This window comes from Marmota marmota, unplaced genomic scaffold (assembly GCF_001458135.2).
Source record: "Marmota marmota marmota unplaced genomic scaffold, marMar, whole genome shotgun sequence".
NCBI classification, from domain to species: Eukaryota; Metazoa; Chordata; class Mammalia; order Rodentia; family Sciuridae; genus Marmota; species Marmota marmota.
The window spans coordinates 1,714,046-1,741,186 of record NW_025999928.1 but is presented as its reverse complement, the minus strand read 5'-3'; the positions used below and the strand labels follow the sequence as shown (position 1 = coordinate 1,741,186).

At 39.7% G+C, this 27,141-nt stretch overlaps 1 protein-coding gene across 4 annotated transcripts in view; it reads right to left on the bottom strand.

Annotated features, from left to right (window-relative positions):
• Ntrk2 (neurotrophic receptor tyrosine kinase 2) overlaps nucleotides 1–27,141 on the bottom strand; it is a 369,930-nt gene that overhangs the window by 57,804 nt on the left and 284,985 nt on the right. For all 4 annotated transcript variants that reach the window (XM_048800437.1, XM_015506092.2, XM_048800436.1 and 1 more), the window contains 2 exons: nucleotides 16,240–16,412; nucleotides 9,502–9,736 (listed from right to left, as the gene is read on the bottom strand). In XM_048800437.1, coding sequence (XP_048656394.1) covers nucleotides 9,502–9,736; nucleotides 16,240–16,412 — 408 coding nt within the window. The remainder of the gene's footprint in view (nucleotides 1–9,501; nucleotides 9,737–16,239; nucleotides 16,413–27,141) is intronic.

The window sequence follows — 27,141 nt, the reverse complement described above, 5'->3', positions numbered from 1 at the left end:
AAATTGATCGAGAACTGACACAGACACTAGAATTAAAGGCAAATATACCGAAATATTTATTATAACTATATTCCATATGTTTAAAAAGTTAACTATAGCCAGACATGATAGCACATGCCTGTAATCCCAGCAGCTTGGGAGGCTGAGACAGGAGGATCACGAGTTCAAAGCCAGCCGCAGCAAAAGCGAGGCACTAAGCAACTCAGTGAGACCCTGACTTTAAGTAAAATACAAAATAGGCCTGGGGATGTGGCTTAGTAATTGAGTGTCTGAGTTCAATCCCAGTACCCCCACCCCCAAATAGTTAACTCTAGGCATGATAGATATAAGAATTACATTGTATTTCTAGAAATAAAAACTACAAAGGGTGAAATGAAAAATATGCTGAATGGTAATAAAATAAAATTGGACATTATAAAAGAAAAGATTACTGAAATTGACCATAAAACAATAGAAACTTTCAGAAATGAAACAGAGAAAAAACAATTCAAAAATATGAAAAGAGCTCAGTGAGCCATGTGACAGCCCCAAGTGCCTAATGTAAGTGAAATCAGCCCCTTGGTGGGAGGAATACAGGAAATGTTCAAAATTTTTTCTAAACTGATGAAAAGTGTAAAGCCCATGAAGTCAAGAAATCCAATGAACCCAAACACAAGAAATATGAATGATACGGTAGCCAAGCACATCATAATCAAATTGCCTAAGACTAGTAATAAAGATAGGATCTTTAAAAAAGCCGGCGGGGGCGGGGGCGGGGAAAGCATTACATGTAAAGGACTAAAGATTGCTGAGAAATTCCAGTACTTTTTTTTTTAACCAATAATTATATGTCACTTCAATTGGTTTTTTTCAAAACATTTTGAAGGTAAGAACTTATTGAAAATAAAAAAGGTTGTCATGGTGGGTGCATAAGGTGAGTGTGGCAGATCATCTTCTTCCTCACCCCAAAACCATTCATTTCCTTTTTCCTAGTAATTGATCCCCGGTTTTGTCTAGGTTTTTAGTAAGAAACCACACATCTCTGGCAAGTGAGCCCAGCCATTAGTATTAACCCACCTCTAGAAAATAAAGAATAAAATAAGTCTTTAAACAGGGATGTTCTAGGAAAGATTATTTCCTGATGGGACAAATAATGTGTGCAGGGAAAATATATTTGTTTCCTGCAGATACTTGCCTCTGCCTCCTCTGATTGCAGTTTTGATGTCTGAGGATGCTGCAGCCATCTTGTAGCCACGAGGGAAAGACCAAAGAAGGCACCAGTTCAGCCCAAACCTCCGAAATTAGAAGCCTCTGAACTAACCAGAAACTTCCCATCTGAGAACTTCCTGTCACATGCTAAAACAACCACCTTTGGTAGCATATCTCTACCTTTAGCGAAATGCATTCCTAACTGATCATAAGGATAGAAAAAGGAAATCAGAGACTTCAGCCTTTGTCTTCAGGATCCAAATCTGATGCTGTTTCCTTTACATCCCAATTAATGTTTTGTTGCTAGCTCTGGACTGAGTGATGCAAGAACACAGAATGTCACAGGCATGAGAAAACTGGGGTCTGACTCCTTCAAAAATTGTGTTCAGGGAGAGAAAGAACCTGCTGATGGGTCTTCTCAGGACTTTGAGGCATCTAAATCCTTTTGGTCCGTTCAAGCCACTGGGTAATGCCCACTCTTTCCTACCTTTATTCTGAGTGCAATTACAAGCAGACTTAATTTCTGAGAGCAGCACATCTGTGTCAAATTGATGGGCTAGTGGTTTCAGGAATACAAGACTCAGAAGACCACAAACAAACAAGAAAACAACAAACAAAAAACCAAACAAAGAAAACAATAAACAAAAAAGATTTACCCCTCTAACATTCTTTAGCAATTGGGAAATGGGTGGGAGGAGAGCCTGGACAATATACATCCAGGCTTTTTCATTGCTGGCTTCTGCAACTTTCTGTAGCCCTTGTCGAAAGGTCACAAGGGATAGTAAGAGAGGAAAGACCCTATAATGACCATGGATCTCATTTATTGAAGCATAGTCATTGACAGCTCGTGGACCCATTTGGAAAGATGCGGCACTAAGCAAATCAAATAGGTACTGGGGTGACGATTTGGGCCTTTGTTGGGAGGGTCTGTTTAATCACATGGCATATCAGAATCTAATATGATATGTCACTTCCTAGTAAAAAATTTTCATTGGCTCTCTGCTGCCAAAGGATGAAGTTGAAAGTCTTTAGCATAGCCAACAGACCCTTTTGAAATCTGATAATTACTTAAATAGCCTCAAATGCATGGCAAAAGAGTTCCAGTTCCCATTCCTTGACTATACACCATGATGTCTTTATGTGCTACTTCATATGCTTTCCCTCCCCTTCCTGCTATAGGGCCTTCTTGCCAATAAAACAATTTGGAGTTTATACAATCTTAAATACCAGATCAAATGTTGTGTCCCTGTGAATATATCTCATTATACTGAAATGTCCAAGAAGAGCCCACATAGTATTTATCTGGATGCCTTTGTGTGTACCATAGAATCTAACACATAGTAGTTGTTTCATAAATATGTGTTGAATAAGTGAATGAATGAGAGGACTCATATTCCCATTGCAACTCCAAAGCATATGTAAAAGGTTCTTAGGAAAGCATGAATACAAATTAAACCAATTTAGAATCTTGAAACAATTTATGCAAATCCAGTTTAATATAGAATTAGTCTGAACTCGATGTTCTGATTTCTCCTTGGCAGACAGGTTCCTCCGAACTATGTTCTAAGTGTTGATAGAAGCATAGATTGAAGATGATTTCATAAAATAAACAACCTTTTATGTTCCTGAAGTCACTTTACTCAAAAGAGCCCAAACAGAAAAGTCTGTAATTGTTCATGTGGATGTTAAGAGTCACTCTGTAAGTATTATATAGTGGCAGAGAAAATAAGGAAATACATGCAAATGAGAGTTAATGACACAAAGGAAGAGACTGACTTGTCCCTTAAAATGAACACTATGTCTGGTTTCAAGTGTTCTAGACACATACTGAGGAAGTTTTCTTACTATGGTATTTATTGGAAGCAAATTTTAGCCCTGGGATCTTTACTGCAAAGAAATTGTCTGAAATTAGGATGTCTCTAAATCCCTAGCTTTATTTCCTGATGTCAGTGCTCCTAGCCTCAAAGATCAACTCAAATGAAAATCTGATTATTTTCTGTATTCATCTATGGGGCTAAAAAGAACACACTTAGAGATTGTTTTCCTAGTGGGGAGACTTATTCAACAATCATTTATTGACCACCTAGTATGTGCCATGCACTGTGTCAGTTTGTGCAGATACAAAACCATGTAAGATTGTCCTCTATCTTCTCTCATACTAGCAAGAAATACATAGATATGAACCAGTTTCCATGATGCAAGAGATTGTAGCTCTATGCTGCAATGCCTATTTGTATGAAATATTGAGAGATCACATATTTGTGAGCAATTGCTCAGTTTGTAGGAAGTGAGAGAGAAGGCAAAACTATAATTTCCTCTTACGCTGCTCTTCATGAGGGAATAGCATTGGAACATTACATGAGACACTAAAAAACATTTTTGAAATGCATCCATCTGTCTACCTATCTATCTATCTAAAATGTTCACATTACATAAAATATTCCTTAAAATAAATGAATTCTTTTTAAAGACAAGGTATGATAGTTAACTCTTCATTATTTTTTAATCTTCTTGTCTAGTCTTAAATTATCCAAACCTTCTCCTCCTTTCTGTGATCAGGAACTTATTTTCTAATTCATCAGCCTGCTCCATAGTGGGCAGAGTAAGGTAAGAGTGCTTGGGTTCAAATGGGTTCATTGGCTGTTTGCTATATTCGCTGGGTTTTAGTACAATACATTCTGTTTTCTCTCCACAGATGAGATGATAAAGTGGTATTCAGCAACTAACAATGATTTTTTGGACTTTTTTGCTTGATATCATTTTAACACTTTCAGATTCTGCCCAGGGGTCTTGCTTCGCCAAGTTATATTCATTTGCTTCTTTAAATGTCTATCATAAATCAACTTACTTGTTCTGTTTGGTTTTCTTTTCTTCTTAAGTGGAAGATGAATTAAAGGATAGGATTTCTTATCATTTCAATATGAAGCTAATGCCCAAGGGAGAGCAAGACTTAAAAGCTAGGGTTTCAGATACTTGGAGCTGTCCACTTAACAGCACATCACATTCATTTTAGACCCAAACAGTGAAAACTACCAAAGGGCACATTAAAAATTTTCAATGGATCCATGGTGGCACAGAAATGACCAAGTAGAGTGAGATCCTGGGTCTCTAACAGGCATAATGTGACAAAAAATCTGGTTCAGATGTTTCCTAAATGTCAGGTTTTGCCAGTGGAAGGAAGAAATAAAACACAAAATAGAAGACTGGTACTGCAGAGCCACTAATTAAAACAATTCAAAGAATATAAATGCTAGAGTAATTTTGGACCCGCCATGTCGGGCTGGTTTCAATGCAAATGCAGTGTTCCGATTTCTCCCTGCATTGGTAGGGTATAATTAGCTCAGCTGCAACTGGGTGGAAGCCTTGTGGCCTCCATTTCCTGGTTCTGCCAGCTCCCTCATGATGGAGGAACAGCTGCCACCAGCCCCTCCCTCCTGGATTGCTCAGTGTCTTGTCTACCCTACATGGCTGCTCACAAGCCACTGTGAGAAGAAGTCTCAGGCTTCTACAGGGATCAGTTTTTCCATAAAGCTAAGGAATATGTTACTTCTAGTTGACTCCATTCCTGATCCTCCTGTATGGAGGGCAGAGGTCAACACAAAACCTTCTGTCATTACTGTGGCAGAAAGGATTTTTGGCACCGTGGTTACAGCCCATGTCAGCTACAGTTACTCACTTTGGTGTTTGGTACAGGCTGTTGGAGAGGATAAGAAGAAAATGAGGAAGAGAAACCTTACTTAAGGTGTGGCCAATGAGATACCTGAACCTTAAGGACAGCACGTGACCCTAGCTATGGTGATAGAGAAGATAAAGAGACACCATCATGGGGATGGAGTGCCACGGGGCACATAAATGATCCAACAGGGGGAAAACTCATGTGAAAGCAAGTGTGCTCTGAGACAGAGCCACCGCAGACATACTGAAGTTCTGCAAACCCAAGCAGCGCCTTCTGCTTGTTCGTTCAACAAACTCAACAGAATGCCCACCCCCCATATACTTTTTCAATAAGCAAAAATATTTCTGTAAATACTTCTACAAAACCAAAGGGTGGACCATCATTTCAAAATTTTAGAAACGTCAAAATAGAATTCAAAATTTCTTTGTTTTCCTGGGGGCGGGCTATCCATTGTTGGATCTCCCATCCATCCTCCACTTCCTCCCCTCTCCTGCCCCTCCCGCCTGAAACAGAGGCCCGTGGAAGCCTGGTTCATTTCCCTTGTTCTGAGTTGGAAAAACAAGCAAACAAAACAAACACAGACCTGCAAACTCTGCAAGTACAACTTAGTAAAGACTATGCGGCAGGGAGGATGAAATTAACATGACATCTGAAGCTCATTTCTTAATGACTGGAGTGTTTAACAAATAAAGGAGCTGCGGATCGTTATTTCCTCCTATCAGCTCAGCAGGAGGTACTTCAGGATCTTGTCACATATGTGGAGGGTTTTCTTTTCAACAAAAGATAATAAAATATGGTAGATAACAAATATCAATGTTTTTATAATGTGCAGATGATCAAGATTCACTCTTTATGTGCATGATGATGACCAATATTTCACTAGTATTTTTCTTTACAGGATTGTTTTTCTTTATATTTGAGATAAGAGTCACATACCATAGTTACCTTTTTAAAGGGAACAATGCAGTTTTTTTTCCCCTTAGCATACTCACAAAACTGTGCAACTGTCACAACTAATTTTAGAACATTTTTTATCACAACCAGTGGCAGTCACTCCTCAATCTCCCTTCCCTCTAGCCTCTGGAATATGAATCTGTAAGGGTAAAAGAAATTGAAGTTAAAGTGTAAAAGACCGGGCATTGTAAAGTTTCTAAGCTGCAAGGCCTGAGTTAAAATGTAAAGGACCAGGTATTGTTAAGTTCCTATGCTACATGCAAAACCTGAAATTCCTGTAGCTGTTAAGACAATACTCGAACTGCCCAGTAAATATTCCCCCTGACCGCCTGGTTGTTTAATAACTTAGGGCCCTGTGTGGCCTTGCACGTAGGCATCGCAGGGCCTGGACCAATCAGTTTAAATGTGTATCCCGCTTTAGAACTGACCTATCACCCCCGCCTGACCTGTTCCCTCCAATGAATGAACTAATCATGTTTAGGAATTGTTGTTTGATTTTCCCGCAGTGTATGATGATTTGTTAAAGGAGACTGTGATGTATGTAAAGTCCCGCCCTCCCCAAAAAGTGTACTTAACCATTGCACAACCTCTGCTCTGGGCTCTGGGCTGCTCTCCCTTCTTGAGTGGGCACGGAGCCCCAGCATGCTGGATCAATAAATCCCCTTCTGCCAATTGCATGAGTAGTCTCTTGGTGGTCTCTTCCTCCGACGCTTCGCCGGACCCTTACAAATCAATTTCCTGTTCCCATGTATTTTCTTGTTGTGGATATTTCACATAAATGGAATCACACAATACGTATCTATTTTAGTTGTAGATGAACACAATACCTTTATTTATTTATTTATTTATTATGTGGTGCTGAGGATTGAACCCAGTGCCTCACACATGCTAGGCAAGTGCTCTACCACTGAGCTGCAATCCCAGCCCCCAATAAGTGTCTTTTTGTGTGTGGTTTCTTTCACCTAGCATAATGTTGTTAAGGTTTATCCATGCTGTAGCATGAATCAGTAATTCACTCCTTTGTATTGATGAATAATATTTTATTGTATGGATTTCCATTAATTCATTAATGGATTCTTAAATTGTTTCCACTCTTTAGAAGAGCTTTGGTGTGAACATATAATTTCAATTCTATTGGGTATGCACCTAGGAGTAGAATAATACTGAATTACATGGTGACTCCATGTTGAACATTTTGAGGAACAACCAAACTGTTTTCCAAAGTAGCTGAACCATTTTACATTCCTACCAGCAACATATGAGAGTTTCGATTTCTCCACGTTCTCATCAATACTTATTACTGTCTTCTCACCAAATCATCCCAGTGGGTGTAAAGTGATAGCTCATTATAGTTTTTCTTTGCATTTCCTTAATAACTAATGATATTGAGCATTTTTACATGTGCTAATTGGACATTTGGATCTCTTTGTGGAGAAACGTATATTCAAATTCTTTATAACAAGATCATGGCATTTGCAGGGAAATGGATAGCATTAGAGCAGATTATGCTAAGTGAAGTTAGCCAATCCCTAAAAACCAAATGCCGAATGTCTTTGATATAAGGGGGGTGACTCAAAATAGGGTATGGAGGAAGAACATGAGAAGAAGATTACCACTAAATAGGGAAGAGAGGTGGGAGGGAATGGGAGGGAGAAGGGAAATTGCATGGAAGATGGAAGAAGACCCTCATCGTTATACAAAATACATGTATGATGATGTGAGGGAGAAAAAAAAGAGAGAAATGTGTCATATTTGATTGGGTAGAGAGAGGTGATTGGAGGGGAGGAGAGGGGAAAGGTGGAGAGGAAGGGCAGCAGAATAAAATTGACACTAGTATTGCTGTATGTATATACGTGGCCGTATAACCAATGTGATTCTGCAACCTGTACACTTGGAAAAATGAGAAATTATACCCCATTTGATTCAAATGTATGATATGTCAAAATCATTGTATTGTCATGAGCAACTAATAAAAAAAATTCTTTGCCTATTTTTGAATTATATTGTTGAGATTTTCTGTATTTATTTTCTGAGATGTTTTTCTAGAAATTCCACTTAGTTCAGTCTTGGCTTTGGAGATAAAGTGCATCTTTATTGATTTGGTAATAATCAGGTTCAAACATTTACTGAGCACTTACTTTGAAACCATTATTAACTTATTGGTAAAGAAAAGGCTGTTGTTTCTGCCTTAGATATGCATAAAGGTCAGCAAAGCTTTTCCTTAGTCTTGCACCCATGTGTTTCTTTGTCTTCTGAGGCTAAGATACACCCCAAACCCACCTCTCACCAAGAAAATAATTAACTAGTAGAGTAGATGCATCTATTAATAGGTAAAATATCTTTCATGTTTTAGATATTGGGAATGAACTAGTCATTTCTAGACTCAAGACAGGTGCTTTCAAGCTCCGTTTTGAACTCTGGTGAAGACTGTGCCTATGATATAACCAAGAGAATCCTTTTAATTTAATCTCTATCCCTTGTTGCCACATAAAATGTGAGCAATGCTTATCAAGGTGGCAAAGGAAGAAACACCAAAAACAATCTACCAAAGAACATGCAGCAAAGCAGTGCATTCATTTTCTTAAACTAATTGTGGTAAAGTTGGTTCTGCTAAAGTACAGAGGCATTGGAGATCATTAATGCTATATGCAGGTAGTAGTATAGAAAAGAAACTAAGAAGTTGCCTTCTCAAAAATAAGCAACCATGGGAAGAACAAGGCATAATCTTTACCAACCCCAACCTATTAGGAATTCAAGTTCTGTGTCTTATCCTCTTAGGCTATATACATCCAGCACAGTATTTCTTGACTTCTGATTTCCTTCCTCTCCCCTTGAAAGTCAAGCAACACAAATGAGAAAACAAACTGGGTGTTGGGATAGTAGAACATTGACCCCAAACCTTCATTCTAATTATTATGACTTTGAGGGCTCATACCCAAGTTCTACCACTTCAGTTAACTAATACATCATATCCTGGGGGTCAGTTTTAATAATCAGCAGATTCTATAACTCCACTCCCCTGTGATAGTTGATGTGAACCAGTTTTTTTCTTAATTCAAACCTAGAACAAAGGCTCCAGGCATAATTTCAGACTCAAACCTAACCTCCAAATCCTTCAATCTCTGACCTCCAGGAATACCCCACATCCTTATGTTCCTCTGGAAATTCTCAAGTTGAAAACTCTTGAAGATGTTAAACACTACTCTGGAAAGCCATGAAAAGAATAGGAGGGATGTCAAGAGCTAAACTGTGTTATCTTCTTATGTTGAAGACCTTACCACCAATACTCCAAAATGTCACTGTATTTGGAAATAAGAGTTTAAAGAGATGATTAGGTGAAAAAGAAACCATTAGGGAGGGCCTTAATTCAATGTGACAGATGGCCTTATAAGAAGAGGAGATCTGGATATAAGAGCTACATAGAGAACTGTGAACATTAAAAAAAATAATAATAAAAATAAAAATCACATGAGGACACAGAAAGAAGGTAACGAGTGGCAAGTTCAGGAAAGAGGCCTCAGCAGAAGTCAGACCTGCTACCACCTTGATCTTGGGCCTCCAGAACTGTGAGAAACAAACTTTTGTTGTCAAAGTCCCCTGTCCTAGCACGTTTTGTTATGGGAACCCAACACAACAGGGGATCCTCTGCAAAAGAAGGATCCCGTGCCTGCACAGTCACTCACCCTGTAGTAGTCAGTGCTGTACACATCCCGGGACATCCCAAAATCCCCGATTTTCACCAGCAGGTTCTCCCCAACGAGGCAGTTCCGGGTGGCCAGGTCTCGGTGCACGAAGTGCTGGGATGCCAGGTAGACCATGCCTGCCGCGATCTGCTGGGCAATGTGCAGCATCTGTGACTGCGTCAGCTCCGTAGGCGGGTTGCCTTCCGCCATCAGCACTGCATCAGGTCCATGTGCCCTGGGGAAAGACAAGGAAGGCACAGGTGCAGCCTCAGCTCTTTGCTCTGCCTCAACTGCCCATGCCTAAAGAGGCTGCCTGACTTAGCACAAAGAAGAGACTAAGATGCTTCCCTTCCCACCCAGGATGCTTCATTTCCCCCAAGAATGTGAATTCCCAGGGCCACATGGGTTCCCTCCCACACTACAATACACATACAGGTTTATATTTTAGGGGCTCCAGAAAAGGCATTAGGCAGAGCTTCTGACTCAGAGAAGCAGAAGGTAACCCAAGCAACACAAAACACTGGGGAGAGATTGCTTCTCTAGATGTGGTCATAACACCCCAGTGGGATTCCCATCCCTCTCCACTGAGCCGGCTGCTGCAGCACCTCCAGAAGCTGATCCCTCCAGAGTTTTCCCACCAGCACCAGAGTTGCACAGCTGGTGGTCTCCTTCAGTCCATCTGCTATACTCTCAAGCTGCCCTCAACTTCATGCCTAGCTCAGTAGAGTCCCAGAGTACTCAACATGGACACTCATTCCCAGTGAAAATTACCATTTCCTTTTGCCCACACTCCTCCGGACTTCTGGACAAACACATGTACTGATCAACACATAAGATAACTCTTCTGAATCACAACACAGATTTTTCTCTCACTGGGGAAAGTTTGATTCTCTATACTATGGAGGTGGTGGGGTGGAGTTACGGTATTTTTAACCTTCTTTTTCTTCTATCTTATATACCCTTCCTAGGTATATGATGAATTAGGGCATCTTAATATTGGCATATGCCTCATGGAGAAGAGAGTCAGGCTTAGGATGCTGCCCTTAGCAATGGCAGTTGCAGACCCGGATCTAGCACTAAGCCTCCAAAACAGACATCACTGCCCCTGATGGCCTGAGGGGGCGCTGCAGGGCAAGTAATAAAGGTATGGTTTGCTGCTGGGCCTGGCCAAGGCATGGTCCAAGGTTTCTCCCTTGCAGAAGAAAATAAGGGAGGGGAAGTTCTCCTTCAAGATATTTTTAAATATTTAAAATAAATATAGAATTTTAAATAAATTTAAAAGTAGATGATGTCATATCATCTGCAGGGTTCAAGAACTATATTAGTATTTGCAAATGAGAAAGACAGAATCATCCACAAAAAAGCAGCCTCACATTTTGCCCTGCTTCTTACCCATGAACTGCTCTAGCCACAGGTATGTCCTTGGCCTTCCATCATGGCTCCAGCACACAATGGTTCACCCTTCCAAAGTGTGTTGTCACCAGATCTTGCATTCTCAGGAAACAAGTACTAGACAAGGGGTTGAGGGAGTCTCCCAGGCTTTCTGGTACCTAGCACCATGATCTTAAGACATCTATTAACTTCTCCAGTCTTCAATTTCCTTGTTAATCAAAAATACAAAGGGACATTGTTCTGTATTATCTCTTTGGTCCCTTCTGTCTCTAAATACTTGGATTTAACCGTTCTCGAGGCAGGAGCTTCCTGGATTTCTCTTCTCAAACCAGAACCCCCAACTGCCTCTTGTTACACTGAGGAACCAGGGAATGTTTGGGGCTTTCCTTAGCTCTAAATCCTGCCCTGAAGATAAGAGGTTTTGTAGTACAGAGGCCAAACTGAGTATCAGAACTGAATCTGAATCCAGTCCTAACACATTATCTGTGTGACCTCAGGATTGTTACATAATGTTTCTGGGCCTGTTTCCTTATTCCCTAAACTATTGATACTAACTGCACAGTTCTAAGGCTATTGATGGGAGGAAGCATGAAGACTTTGCTTGATAATGTTTCATGACCTTTCATAGCAAAGCCAGAGAGAAAGAAGGCTTTGCAAAAAAAAAAAATTATCTCTAAAAAACAATATGAAGAGGTGATATGAAAGCACACGTTTTTCCTCTTTAGGATACCAAAGGGCTGGCCCTTTTCACCTCATTAATGGTTAATCAAGTCTAATCCTTTAGGGAGCAGGGGAAAGTGAGACTATTTTCATGTCTCTTCCTCAGTTTTACTGAGGACTCAACACCAGGAGAAAGATGTGGGGATGCACATAATAAAGGTAGATCTGAAATAAACCCTCCAAATATCTGGGCCAGGATGTAAGCTTCATAATTTTAATTCAAAGATTAAAATAATTTGTGGATTGCCCACATCCTTATTTCAGTCCCAGAAAAGTGAACTGCTCTAAGTATCTGTCAGAAGCAAAGACCCCAGAGCAGAGGAAGGGTCTTCCCGAAGGCAGTACAGAAGCCACCTGTGTGCATTTCACACTAGCAATTGCACGTGAGTTGGCACGTCCATGTGTGAGGCTCCTGCATTGTTAAGTCATTTCTCCTGTTTGCTTCTGGGTGTGTGAACCAAGTGCTTTTTATTGGCAGAAGCCTCTGGATGCTTTCTTTAAGCAGAAAGTTCTGCTCTAAAAAGAAAGGCAGGCGAATCTTCTGAACAATTCTTAAGAGAAGCCTAAATAAAATAAGCACAGCAAACTCTGCTGTTGCTCCCCAGATTCTCCTACAGTTCTTGGAAATAGAAATGTATTTCACCTCTGCGAGGAGAAGGGTCCTTAAGAGGCGAAATTACACTCCGCGAACCCTGGCCTGGGGGGCAAGTAGCAGGTTTGTAGGGCCTGACCAAGAGGCTGCTCAACCTTCCTCATCTTGTTACCAGTGTGGGTTGAAGCTAGAAATTCACCATCTTGCACAGGCTCTGGAATTCCGCAGCACATTTCTTTCCTTCTGAATTTTTTTAAATTAAAGTAATTTTTTTAATTTTTAAAATTTTAAAAATTTAATTGACATAATAATCAAACATATCTATGAGTTACAGGATGATGTTTCAGTGAATGTATACAATGCATAATGAATTATTAGCTCAGAACAATTGGCATATACTTCTCTTAAACATCATTTCTTTGTGTTGGGGGAAGATTCAATATATTCTCTCCTAGCTATTTTGAAATATACAATTAATTGTTTGCAACCATCTTTACCCTACTGGCTATGGAATATTAGCAGTCATTCCTCCTATGCAACTGCATCCCTCTACCTGTTAACCATCTCCTTCTGAATTTTTTCACAGCTACTTCAGCAGGAAGAGTTGCATAGTGGTTAAGACTATGGGCTTTGCAGTCAGGGGTCATGGGTTTGAGTCCCAGTTCTGTCACCTGCTAACTATGTGACTCAGTTGCTTCAATTGTAATATGGAAATGATAATTCAAATAGCTTATTAGGTTTATGCAAGCTAAAACATGCTTGGAAAGGCTTAATAAATATTAGCCGCTACTGCTTGGAAAATATCTTTCCTCTCACTAGAGGGGAACTCTGGACAGATTCTAAAAGGAAACATTGTAAAATTCTTGAAATCAGCTATTGCAGTTCCCTCCTCTTTTTCCACCCAACCTCGGATAGAGCTGGCTCAATATATGCTTTTACATTAATAAAAGAGGTGGAGTTATACAAGAAGACATCTGTCTTTATCAGGCAATGCCAGGGACACTCAGGGAATATATATATATATATATATATATATATATATATATATATATANATATATATATATATATATATATATATATATAGTATCCTCCCAGAAAGAGGACAGCCTGTACTAGCAGTGCATTACTGCACCTGAGAACTTGATTCTTGGCATGGCAAACCTCTTGTTTATAGAGCTTGGCAGATTCTGAAATTAAGCAGGGTAGGTTTCCAATTCCTCCACACCCTGTGCAGGATGCCAAGGGAAAACCTAGTGCCTTCCTCTTTGGAAGGCAGGAAGGAGACCAGGGTGTGGTTGAAAGAGCTACAAAGTGAGAGAATCAAATTACATCTCTCTCTCTCTCTCTCTCCCCTTTCTCTCTGTCTCTCTCTCCCTGTCCCTCTTCCTCTCACCCCTTTTCTCTTCCCTGCTACACACACACACACACACACACACACACACACACACTCTGAGCACATAGAGGCATTTAATTGCATCAAGGTGAGCACATTTGGATCTGTTATGCTAGAGTTTTGGGAAAGCACCAGACTGGATTAAGAAAGTAGCCTGAGGCCTGGTGAAAACCTTTCTCCTAGGAACAAACAGCTAGACTCCAACCAAATTCAACTTCTTTTCCTCTTTTTACTAGATCTGATAAAACAACATGCAAAAGCAACCATCATCCCATGCTTATCACCTGCAATAAAAATCTTGTTGATATAGGATAATGCATTAGGATTGTTTCTGAATACCTAGAATTGACTATGTGCTCCTAATCTTATCCAGCATTCCCTCACCCACACAATCAGAGGAAAAGCAGAGAATGGGGATCCATCCCAGCCAAGGAGAACTAAATTGTATGTGTAGCCATGAGGCTAGAGATGATAAAAATGATCCAGACGGCACCAACCATGTGATGACATTTCTAAAAACAGCAGTACACACTCCCCCTTCTACTGTTCTCACAGTGATTGACTGATTACTTAAACTGCACCATGTCTGAATCTTCTAGCGGATGTGTGAAGCTAACTGGGGCTGATTTCTTTGCAAAGCCCTCTACAGTACCATGGGAAATAGGAGGAGGGCAGAGAGATATAGGCACTGCCATCACACAAAAGGTGTCACTCTCTAGGACCCCTGAACTAAAATAAAGAGGAAAATGTAGCAGAGATGAAGGGTTATGGGGAAAACCTTTGTTGATTACCTTTCTTCACAAGAGTTCCCATACTTGTACTTGAGATACATATTATACCCATTTTACAGGTAAGGAATCAGGCCAAAAAGGGCAAGTGGTCAGTGGAAAGATGTGCCTCTAACATCTTTCCTGTTTCTCTTAAGTTATGCTATCTAGATATCAAGATATAGTAGTTAGGCAGTACACTAACTACTCTGTCAAAAATGAGAGCCAGCCAAATTTGAAAGGACATAGCATGAATAGGATGTTAGAGCCAGTATAGACTTAGAAATCTAACTCAAAACCCCCAGGAACAGAGATCACTGAGCAAAGTAGACCAAAAACCCACTTGTGGGACAATAGCAGCTAATACAGAAAAGGAAGAAGAACATAAGTCTCCTGTTATTATCAGGACTTCAGATTCTTCAGGTTCATCATCTTGCATCTAGTACCTCTATTTGTGCCCCTGATTAGTTCAAATAAAGATATTACTTGGTTTCCTTGACCAGTGGGTATCAGACATCATGTATTACTTCTCTTTCAAGACAGATACAAAATGAGAATGCTTTCAATAAATCCTTCCAGAGTAGCCACCAACTTCCTTCATCTTATCAAACTCCTGTGATTTCTCTGAGGCAGCCAGGTTACTGGTAGAAATTGCTACTAGCAGAATCAAGCATCTGGCTGCTTATTGAACACTTTCTGTTTGCTTCTAGGATAAAAAATTTCTAGTTCCTTTCTCATGGCTCCCTGGCTAGTTCAATATTCTCATCAGAACAGCCAGGAGGTTACTCAATTAATAAAAACTAGAGTTCAAATTCAACCTCAACTCTGTCTGAAGGCCAAAATCTCTGCTCATATTTTCTTGCCACTATGTCTCCTCAGAGGTCACTCTTAGAATCCCTCATATTTTGTGAGTTAGTCTTGCTTTTCCAAAAACACTTTACCTTTCCTTGCATCAGATTCTGCTCATTCTGAGCTGTCTCCTTTCTTGTGCCTCCTCCTCCCATTGCTGGAGGAAAGGAACTTCTTGAGAAGCCAACAGTGAATTAAAACCCCAGGACAATGCTAGAAATCCAAATGACCCCAATCCTATTTAATAACCCAATGACTCCCTTTTGCATCCACTTTTCCCTTCCTTGCCTTGATTTCTTTTGTGACCCTGCTTACCACAAAGTCCGTCAAGTTGAACCTGTCCATGTTTTAATGATCTTGGAGTCTTTGCAATAACCATGATCCCAAAGCTTCAATGGTTTCACCAAATATCATCCTACCTCTTTTGTTTATAAGATTTGGCTCTTTGGGTTCTGTTTCTTCCACTGTAGATCCACTGAACTACTGACCTGGTTGGTCTTCATGTCCTCAGAATAAAGTCCAAACAACATGCTCCAGCTATTTTTCTACTTTATCTCCCCAGGTTCATTCCATAGTCTGGTAACCCCATACTCTTTGTTCTCACTTGACCACACCTTTCATGGTGGCATCTTGGTACCTTAGTTCTTATTGTTCCTTGGCCTTAAATAATATTCTTCTCTTATGCACCTGGCAACTCATATATGCCCACTAAGACCCATCTCCAGTGCACATGTCATGTATCATAATATGCTCAATATATGCAAGTTACATGAAATTGAATCATTAGCAACATTATGTAGAATTAGTTGATTTAAGAAAAATAAAAATAATAATATCCTTGCCTTTTTTTTTTTGTCCAGTTCCTTTCTCTGGCATGTGTTGCTGTTGTTATCAGAAAATACTGTTCCAAAGAAAGATCCCTTCACCCTTACCAGGAACACCATATCTTCTGCTACAAATTGCCTGAGCTGGGAAGTCCTATTCCCTCTTCCAGCCCACCTTCCCCTCCACTCCTTACTGTACCTAAGGAACTTGTTGAGGTCCCCATGCTTCATGTACTCAAAGACCATGATGAGTGGGTCACCCTCCACACAGACGCCATAGAACTTAACAATGTGCTCGTGCTGGAGGTTGGTCAGCAGCTCAGCCTCTCGATGGAAGTCCTTGCGTGCATTGTCGCTGGCATCCTTTAGAGTCTGAGGAGGAGAGGCAGAGACAGGAGAAAACCAACACCTGTTAAACCAGGGACATCAAAGGGAAGGTTGCTTGCTGCAAGAAGGAATTATATCAGTGGGTCCTAAGAATTCTAGAAGAACATTTATCTCCTTTATTACATAAAAGATTGGAAAACAGCCTAATTCCTGAAGAAATAATGTTTATTATTAATAACTGAAGAATAATCCTTTATGGGTATGTAGAGCTTTACAGTTTATAAAGCACTTTCACAGAAGTTCCTTCATTAAGTTACAGACAGGAGTCACTTTACAGTCTTCATGCTTTTTAACCCTGTTCTGGGCCCAGTGATTCTTGGGCTTCTCTTCGCTCTTGGCCTGTTGAGCTTTCTTTGATGCTGTTTGCAGTTCACTTCTGCTAAAGTAATCTTTAAGATATTTTACATTATGAAAATGTTCAGTCAGAAGAAGGATGCAATGAGCCTTCATAGACCCATCTTCCAGTTTCAACAGGGATCACTTTTAATGTATGTGACACTCCAAAGCTGTCTCCAACCTGTGCTCACACACGTCACCAGCTCAAGAACTGTCCCCACCCAGTGATGTGCAAGACTGGTAATACTGCCAAAATGAAGAAACTCAGAAGCATGCCAACCTGGTTCAGATGCCTTTGGATCTCTGCTCAAACTACCCCAACACCACAGCACCCTAGTAAATCTGGAATTTGTTGATGTCATATAAATGTGCTGAGTCTTGTCATAAGCCACACTAAGCCAGGGCTATAGGGGCATCAGGAAGACACTGGCCCTGATCCTGACCCTTTGTATTTATGGATGAATAGGGAGATAAGAAGCTTATGTAAATAACTATAAACAAAGTTCAAAACCAGTGTCCTGAATGAACCATCTCTCCTCCATGTCTGTGCACCATGATCCCTTGACTCTTCTCCGAAAATCATGGTTTTGCTTTATGAAATATCTGTAGCCACCCAAATCACAAAAAATTGTGCCCCCTTACTTTTGGACATGCTCATTCCTATGCCTGGAATACCATTTTGGGTGTGGTCACTGGTGTTGGAGGTTGAATAATGACCCCCCTCAACATTGTCTATAACCTAACCCCCAGAAGCTGTGAATATGCTACTTTCCATAGTGAAAGGAGCTCTGCAGATATAATTAAGGATTTTGATATGAGGCAATTAGCCTGGATCAGCTGGTGGTCCAATATCAAACAAGAGTCCTTATAAGAGCAAAGACAGAGAAGGTCTAAAGATCAGAAATAAAGGTTAGAGGGAAGAAAGGATGTTATGCACCTGGCTTTGAAAATGGATGAAGGGTTAATAAGCCAAGGAATATGGATGGCCTCAAAAATCTAGTTTACACAAGGAAATGAATTCTACTCTAGAACTTTTAGGAGGAACCTGCACTATTGACATTTTGATTTTATCTTAATGAAACTAATTTTGAACATCTGACCACTAATACTGTGTGAGAGATCTATCTCTGTGCCATCTCCATCTCTGCATTGCCAGCTCTGGGCACAGTGCAAGGCACATAGAAGGTTTTATTCAATCGATGTTGGTGAATGAATTATAAAGCCATGAAAACCAAATTCTGAGAGGAATAGAGTTTAGAGTGGTTGCTTTAAACTGAGGGATAAGGAGAAAGAAATTATGAGAATGACCCTTAGTTGAGGTGGCATGTGAGTATGTGAATCCTTCTGCAGGGGGATTGATAATGCCTAGTCATTATCAAGGTTAGACAGCAAATGTGAACATTCATGTTCACTTAAATTAAGCATTGGAACAGATTTGTATGGACTGTAAAACTCAACAGCATGTCCAAGAATACCGCCAGGTCCTGGTGGTCATTTTCCAGGTGGCTGCCTTAACTTGACTCTTCCTCTGGGGATACTCCCGATATGAACCACCTGTAGATCTAAGGATATGCCATAGGCTAAGTTCCCTGGGGAGAGACCTGAGATGATGATTAGGATGTGAGACATTCATTAAAGCATGTTCTTAGGATCAGTACCTGCCCAAAAGGTTGGACAGAGGGTGAAGCTGAACTGTGATGCAATCTCACAGAATCCTCCTCTGTTCTATAGGATGGACCTACAGAGCTGTCCTGAGTTGTGTCAAGGGGGCTAAGTCATTATAGCTCTTTATTATCCAATCATTGTATGGGGATCATCTCCAGAGAGAGATATCACCTTGAATGGAATTGCTAAGTCCCCTAATGGGGCAGGCTTCTGAGGACTGTTTGTTGGTTGGAATTTCCCCAGCAACTGGAGAAGCAAGTCCTTCATTTCCAGGGGGAGGGTGCTGAGCAACTCATCACCATGTCCATCACAGGACGAGTTTTCAATATGCAAATTCCCATGCCTAGGGCCTCTTTCCACAGAGGATATCAATGAGTTTTCAGGGCTTGCCTTGTGTCATCATCAAGAAAACATTAGGATGATAGAGACAGTGCAAGATCACAAAGCATCATCAGCTGGGAGCCTCAGAGAATCTAGAATTTTGCTTAACTGCTTTATTTCGCAGGATTTAAAGTTCTTTTTCCAGTGGTGACCTGACCCAAGGAAACAAAATCATAGCTATCAATTCCATTAAACCAGAGGCAGTGAGTGGCTTCCCAGTCAAATTCTGGGACTACCGTTCGCTATCTTCACTTTAGCATGTGGTTTCTGTCATCATAAGCACTACTGGTTCTGCTAGGGAAAGTGAGCAGAATTGGATCCTCAAGTGCTCAGAAAAGCCATAAAGCTTTGATGGGGGCCATTGCCATAGAAACGGTACATTTATTCATTTAATAACAAAATGAACAGTTGCCAGTGACACCAAAGAGTAGATAATACCTGCAATGAGATCAGGCCAGGGTCCTGAAGTAGCTGTCTTGTCAGATCTTGCAAAAACCACTGAGTCAGGGCTGCTGATTAACTGAATTGTTCTGTACTAAGTATTTTCTTAAACTGTGGACCCACTGCTCATGTCTAACTGCTAACACTAAGAACTTGATCCTGGGTCTCTGCTCCGTTGAATCTGCAGAAATAGGGCTCATCACCATCCCCTATGTCTCCCAGAGTTAGTTAGCCTGGTTGGATCTGGTTAGTGTGGTTTCATCCCTGTGAGTCAGGAGGAATGATGTGCCTATCTTGACGGTTTGTTTAGGTTGGTTTTATCCAAGGGCAGGCTTTTGGAAATTTTTTCATTTGCTTGTTTTCTTGTTTTGTTTTGCTGAACTTCTCAGTAGCAAAATAGCAGATGAGGCAAGGAGATGGACTTGGAAGAGATGGGGATGGAAATGACATATGCCAAGTCCTATCCTTAGGCTCAAGGAGCAAAATGCATACATCATAGTATTCCTTGCACTAGACTTGAATTATGTTTTTTGATACATATCTATCTCGACTCCTGCCTTTGAAAGTGGAAGTGTGTTCCATTCACCTTTTTTATCACTGGCTGCCTAACCCAGTGTCAAGCAATTGAAAGAATTCCTGATACAACAAGGTCTGTTTAAAGTAGAGAAAAGAGTGTAGGAAAGGAAGGAAAGTGAACGGTCTCTGGAAGTGAAAGATGCATATATGTAAAGAGTAGAAATGAAGGAAGGACCAGAAAAAGAAAAAAGATGGATGAAATTGCTTCTAAGATTGAAAAGGGCTGCCCAATGAATGCACTCCCCTAAGGAGTTCCCCCTGTTCTTCCAGTCAAGTGCAAATCCTCACAGTGGAGTACCCTATCAGAAGGCATTTTGGCTTAGAATTGAAAGAGCCAGGCTCAAATCCTGGCTCTGTCCTGTACCTCTGAACTGTTTTTTTCTCCCCTACAAAGTGAGGGAAACAATATCACCTATTTCCCAGGGACCATGGAAGGGAGGGGGTGGTATTTATTGTAAGCTGGGATGCCTCCCAGCATCCTTGTAAAGAAGGATTTGAATGTGAAGCCAGACCTGCATTCAATTTGCTTACATAAGGTCCACAAATGCCAACAAAATACATAATAAGGCACAGGGTCTAACTCAAGGCATGAGGGGGTAGTGCTGCTAGGGGTTATCACCTCTTCCTGAATGGCAGTCTAAATGAGTTGGAAAAAGCGCTAATACTTTTAGGTCATTGTCACAAGTCATGAACAAATTCTTGGTAAAATCATTTTGTTCAAATGCTATAGTGTGTATGGGTATGGGAGAGAAAGGGAGAGGGAGGGAGAAAAAAAAGAGGGAGAGAGGACAGGGTTTTCTTTGGGGTAACACCACCTTGAAAAAGTTAACAAGGATCTAATATTTTTATGTCCCCAAAGCAAATATGATGAAAAGGAGCCCACTCTGAATTAGTGCAATGTCAAAAGTTGTGCTTCAGTAAAATTTTTGGACTTAGGAGAGATTTTACTATTCATGGGACAAGCACATCTCATAAACCTAGCCTCATCCTATATGCCCATCCATTTTTGCATGTTGGGTCCTTTTTCAAAATTATGATTCAATTCTATTTTAAGAGATTCAGAAAATATGGCAGTAACAACTTAGGCAAAATCATCTTCTGAATTTGGCACTCTAAGGACAATTTTTCTAAGGGTGGAACCATAGCCAGACAGCAATCAGAAGCTGGAAAATCCTGCTATCAACCCTATTTATAAAAATCATCTCTGTTACAGTACCATGGCTGATTGTCATGTTACTCAATTATGTGAGGCTTGGCCGGTTCCCTGAGTCCCTTGGCAATGCACTGAGGCCATGAATATGGAGGGGGGCATTTTCCCTCCCTGAAATTCCCCTCCACTTAAGTTTCATTTTGACAGGCATATTTGCCCAATGATTAAATATTGCTATTTTCTTACTCCTAATGCCCACCTTGCAGCTCCAGCTCTTCTTATTCACAGTATATTTCCTGACACTCCAAAGCTGCCATCCTTTCTGAAGACATTCTCTAGGGAGAGGTCTCATTCAGAGCTACGATAAGATACTACCTGGAGTACATGTTGATTCACAGTTGGAATAATAGAGTAGCCCGAAATAAATTTTAGCACAAAACTTAGAAACAAATGAAGGAGAAATGGAAATAAGGAAAATAAAAAGTCACCTGAGGTGTATTCATATAAGTACATAGGAAAAGTTATGTCAGATTATCTCCACATTATGTACACATAAGACAGGGATCCTAATTAGAATAAGATGTACTCCATGTTTGTATAAATATGTCAAAAATATTCTCTACTGTTATGTATAACTAAAAAGAACAAATTTTAAAAAAAAGGCATCTTAAATGCAAGGGAAAATATTAAGGCTAATGGGAAGGTAGTTAGGGAGGAAGCCTGCTTTGAAACATTGGCATGATAGGATACTGCAGAATTAGAATGATCATGCACTTCAAAGTATAGGTGATTTAAGGAAAGACAAGATGAAATAGAGATTGTGACCTTTTAAAAATACTTATCTCGTATTATTCTTCTGTTGTATCTTTTAGAGATCATAGAAACAGAGTGTCTTTGTTAAGGTGAAAGGTAAAATATCAAAAAAATTATGATAAGACCTCCCTAAGCACAATGTCCATCATAGCATTTGAAATGTATCAAGAAAATGAAAAAACTCCCAAATCAAGCAACCAAGATGTACGAGAATGTGCGATTAATGTGCCAAAGTTCCTCTGGGTCAGGATCATTCAGTGGAGTCTATTGTTAATGGATAATCTTTACTACTTTGATATGTTCTTGATATGCACTTTCCAACATGGTAGCAGACACATATCAGTAATCATCATTTGTAACATGATTATTCCAAATTTAGATTTGCTTCAGTTGAAAAATAACAGATTTTGGAAACTTGATATGAACAAAATAATTTAAAATATTTCATTAATATTTTATATTAATCATATGTTGAAGTGATAGATAATATTATATACATGTTGACTTAAACTACATTAATAAAATATGTCTCATCTGTTTCTTTTTACTTTTTTGCTGTGTACACTTGGAAATTCAAAATTATAAGTGCAGCTTTCACTGTGGTTCACATCATCCTTCTATTGGATAATACTGTTCTAGGAAGTCAGCTGTGAGGGTTGTTAGTGGGTCTTGGGAATGCTGGAAGTACCTCTAACATATACAACTGAAGTAGAATTAAGGCAGACATTTCTTGTAAAGTTGTAAAAGTAATGATTAGCCAAGGATTTAGAGTAAGCCTTTGCTGAAAGCCATAGGCTTTGTGGTGGCTCGGTTATTTTGTGCCCAGCCAGACTGCGGCAAGCCTTCATCACAATTCTTAAGCATTGGTCACAAGTTTTCTAACTGATAGATTCTTCCTTAAGATACAGATAGCATCTATCAAATTCTTACACAAGTGAACTTGGGAGTTGTTACCGTTTGGATCTGGAGTGTTCACTAAAATCTCACGTGTTGAAGGCTTGGTTCACGTGGGAAGTGAATGGAATATGGGGGCTCTGATCTCATCAGTGCATTAACTCATTGATGGCTGAATGAACTACAGGGAGGTGGTAGAAACTATAGACAGAGGGGCTTATTTGGGTTAAACAGGTCACTGGGAGAGTGTCTTGTACCCAACTTCTTTTCTCTCCCTCTTCCACCATGTACACATATATGTGTGTCTGTCTGTATCTCTGCTCCTGGCTGCTGTGAACTGAACAGCTTTAATCTACCATGTCCTTCCACCAGGATGTTCTGAAATCTCTGAAACAATGTGATAAAACAAACCTTTCTTCTTTTAAGTTATTTGTGTCGAGTATTTTGGTCACAACAAAACAAAACTAACACAGGAGAAATATTAAAACTCAGTTTATTAAAGTTCATTAAAACTCAGAGAAAGAAATAACTTGATAGAAATAAAATCTTAGAAACTACAGATATCACAACACATAGCTCCCAATATCTCTAGAAATATTAAACTAAGTAATCATAGATAATAATCACAAACAGTCAAATGGTACTCTCTCTTTGCCAGAAAACAACACAGTGTGTACATCAATTCAATTGATTGTAAGGAACTGGCCTTAGAAAGGACTTCAATTACTGTACCAAGTGACAGCCTCAAACAAGATTCAAAGTCTGGATGCCGACTACTACTATGTTTATTTTCATAGCTATGTTGGCTCTTAGGGCTCATATCCAACAAGTTGATCATCCAAAAAGAACCATAAGGTTAAGTTCTAATTCACATACTTCAAAGTACTTGCAATAATTTAGGGGATAAATTGATGGTTTATTCTTACATATTACATCAAGTTGCATATTAAAAATGTTTTCTTTGAAAGAAATGTCATGCCAATTGTGATATTAGATAAATATTGAATCAAAAGAGTAAATCAGAAGTTGACTTCCAATATGGACAACTGCAATATATTTACAAGTCTTGAATATACCAATGAAAAATTATTCAAGACAATTCCACTAGATATAATGGAGCTGGTAGTTCAAGTTATTTGCTTTTGATACATTAAAACAAGTTACAAGGCAGCACAACTATTTCAATGCAGACTTCCCAAAGATAAAAAGGTGTGAAGTGAACCCTCAGGCTGTTTGATCGGAAGAGTTCTCACTAGAGTGATGTGACTACAGCCCTGGTGGTCTGGTGGCTAGGACCTGATGCTCTTGCTGCCATGGTCTAATCTCAATTCCTAGTTAAAGTGAGATAGTGAGATGTTCCATCTTAGTTTTAGCTTCTCTGAAAAGATGTGGTAAATTGGAGATGAGTCATAAAGTGGGCCACCCACCAAAGTAAGTGATCAACAGGACAAAAACCAGATCCCTGATCAAAAGTTGAAGTTACTAGTAAAGGGATCTTAATGAAATAATTCATAACTGAGTCCTACCTAATTCAAGTGCATGAGGGATTCTTACAAAGAATACCCTAATCTCTGTTTTACAAATATTCACGACCATACACAGATGTATGTGTACACACACACACACACACCAGGAAGGAGTTCACCTATACCAGAGAGCAAAAGAAACCTATTAAGCAACATCTGAACAATAAACATGATCAAAATTTCTAACAAAAACACCATTTAAAGTTCTGTTCCCAGAGCCTTGTAAAGATAGAATTGATAGTTATTGTGTCCCGTTAAACTATGCAAACTATTTGTAAGGCAATTTATTAACAAATGTCCTTTGAAACATTCTAATACTCTCATAAATTTCCATTTTGTGGGGACAAGAATTTTACACACCAGTGAAAATGTAAAAGTGTAAAGGAAATACAGGAAGAGGAACTGGAGAGGAAGTTCATAACAACTCAGTATGGAAGGACCGATACTATGACTGTCATAGCATAGAACGAAGGAGAGAAAGAAAACAGTCATCTGTCTTTAAAATGAACTTGCCTGGGTAGAGGTGGAGTTAATATATTCTTGATGCTCTTTTTCATTTATTTTTGTTTTTGTTTTGTTTGCTGTTCCAAAACCACCTTGGATGATTGGGTTGCAGGTAGGTGGCCTGGGAGGAAGACTAAGCAGCACTGCAGAGTCAATTTGGATTATTGGACCCACAGTATTTCCCTTCTTGGGGAATTAGAATGTGAGTCATAGAGACAGTGTGATCAGTAGTTAGTGTGGAAATAGCAGCCAAATAACAGGGAGCAGCAGAGGCAAGAGACAGCTGCACTGCATTAGCAGGGAAGCCCAAAGGAGAATCCCTGGTGTCTCCTGCTGAGAAGATAAAGAAGGGACAGTCACAAGAGCTACCTCAGATCTGGAGTGAGCTTTTAGAAACCAACTGTTCCAGTCACAATGAGGTCTCACTATCCTGCAGTTCCCATTTGAGTTGGTCATCTTTCATTTTTTTTTTTCCTGTTAGATCTTTTTCCTCCTTCTTTTGGCAAGAGTTCCTCTAATATTCTTCCAGGGAACCAATAATTTCCCATGTTCAGTCCATGTGTATTTGGTAGAGCTGACATATATTCCATTTTGAGGTTGGGTATAGATGATCATAATATTCCTTTTCCTGGTCAGAGGCTCTCGTGACACAACCCAAGACAAGCCAGTAGGAATTATCCCTTGCACGTTTGCATATTGTTGAGAAGGAAAGCTCTCTCTGTTGAGTTGCAAGGATGAAAGTCTTTACCACAATGTAAAAATAATATGCCTGAGAATTAAACTAATAGGAAGGAAAGAAGAACTGACAGAAAGAGAGAGGGAGAGAAAGAGAGAGAGAACAAAACTATTGATTCCCTGGATCCAGCAGTGTCTGGAGTTAGGATAATAGTAGGCAGGTTTTTTAGTAGCATGGATTTCTAGTAGCCAATAAATTCTCTTTTCTGTTTAACTAGTTGGAGTTGGGTTTCCAATGAACATCATGTAGTTTCTTTTATGAAAGCTGAATATGAAGTTTTGCTTGAATTTCCCTGAGGTCAAAACACTCCCTCAGGAATCCAGTTTTCCTGTTTCCACTAATTCCCTTGAATTAAATTTCCACTTGGGAGAACATGAAAGTATCTCTCATCATTGCATACAAATAAGCATAACATACTCCGTTGCATTATTTGATAAGTAGCATTGTGTTGAATTTCCTCAATTTGGTGTACTAAAGCTCATGTAAATTTCAATAAATGACAATGTGGTACAAAATGAACACTGGATTGAGTGTGAGTCCTAGGTATAACACTCGATGACCTTATTCAAGCTGTGTGACATTGGATGGGACCCTAATCTTCTTCATGTTACTGCTTCCTCATTGGCAGAACATGGAAGTTAAGCTAACTAAGTGTCCATCTATTTATTCAATCATTTCTAAAATGATTCATCATGAGATTACATTATTATTTCTCACCTTTACAGTTTCTTTCAGCTCTATTAATAGTTAATCAAATCATTTCCTTGCCTAGAAATGTTCAACTACCAACTTCACCAAAAGACAACTATTTCCATGGTCTGTGTATCCATCCATCCATCCATCCATCCATCCATCCATCCATCTATCTGCCCATCCATCCCTTAATTCATTCCATAAGCATTTATTGCATGGTACTACATGTTAGGCAATATGTTAAAAGACCTGGTTAACATCCAAGAGAACATGCCACTCTAATATGCTACTCTAAGCCCACAGATTTATTATATATAACATATAAAGGGCATGTATAAGTGCCTTAATGGCATATATCACAGAGGTCTGATTTGGCTAGGGAGGGCAGTCAAAGGAAAGTCTTCCAAAGAGACAAACTAAACAGAGTGTTGGAACAAGGAGCTGGTTGGGGGTCATACAAACATGACAATGGCAACAGTATATTGGGTGCTACTCTGGGCCTGCCTTCTGGTAATGTGCTAGCGAATCCATCAGTTCATGTTTCCAAATTGCTTGGTGCTGAAAAACACCATTATTTCCTTGACAAAAAGGAATTGAGAAACATAAAAAAAGTAGTGAGATCCCAAAGAAAGTATTTAGTTCCATAAAAGCTTATACATTAGACAATGCAAGAATTTTCAGAAGTGAAATGACTGGGTTGTGAAAGTCTTAACCTAGTCACTGGATTAATCTATAGATATGGATTAACTGGAACGGAACTGTAGGCATGTAATGTGTGGCTGGATGAGGTAGCTTACTGGGGGTGTGACATTGGGGTTTATATTTTGTCCCTGGTAAACAAAACTCTGTGCTGCTCATAGCAATGTCCTGAGCTGCTTTTCTTGGCTATGCCCTTCTGCCATGATGTTGTGCCTCACATCACTTTGGGCCCAGAGCTATAGGGTCAGCCACCTAATGGCCTGAGATATCTGAAACCATGTGCCCCCAAATAAACTTTTC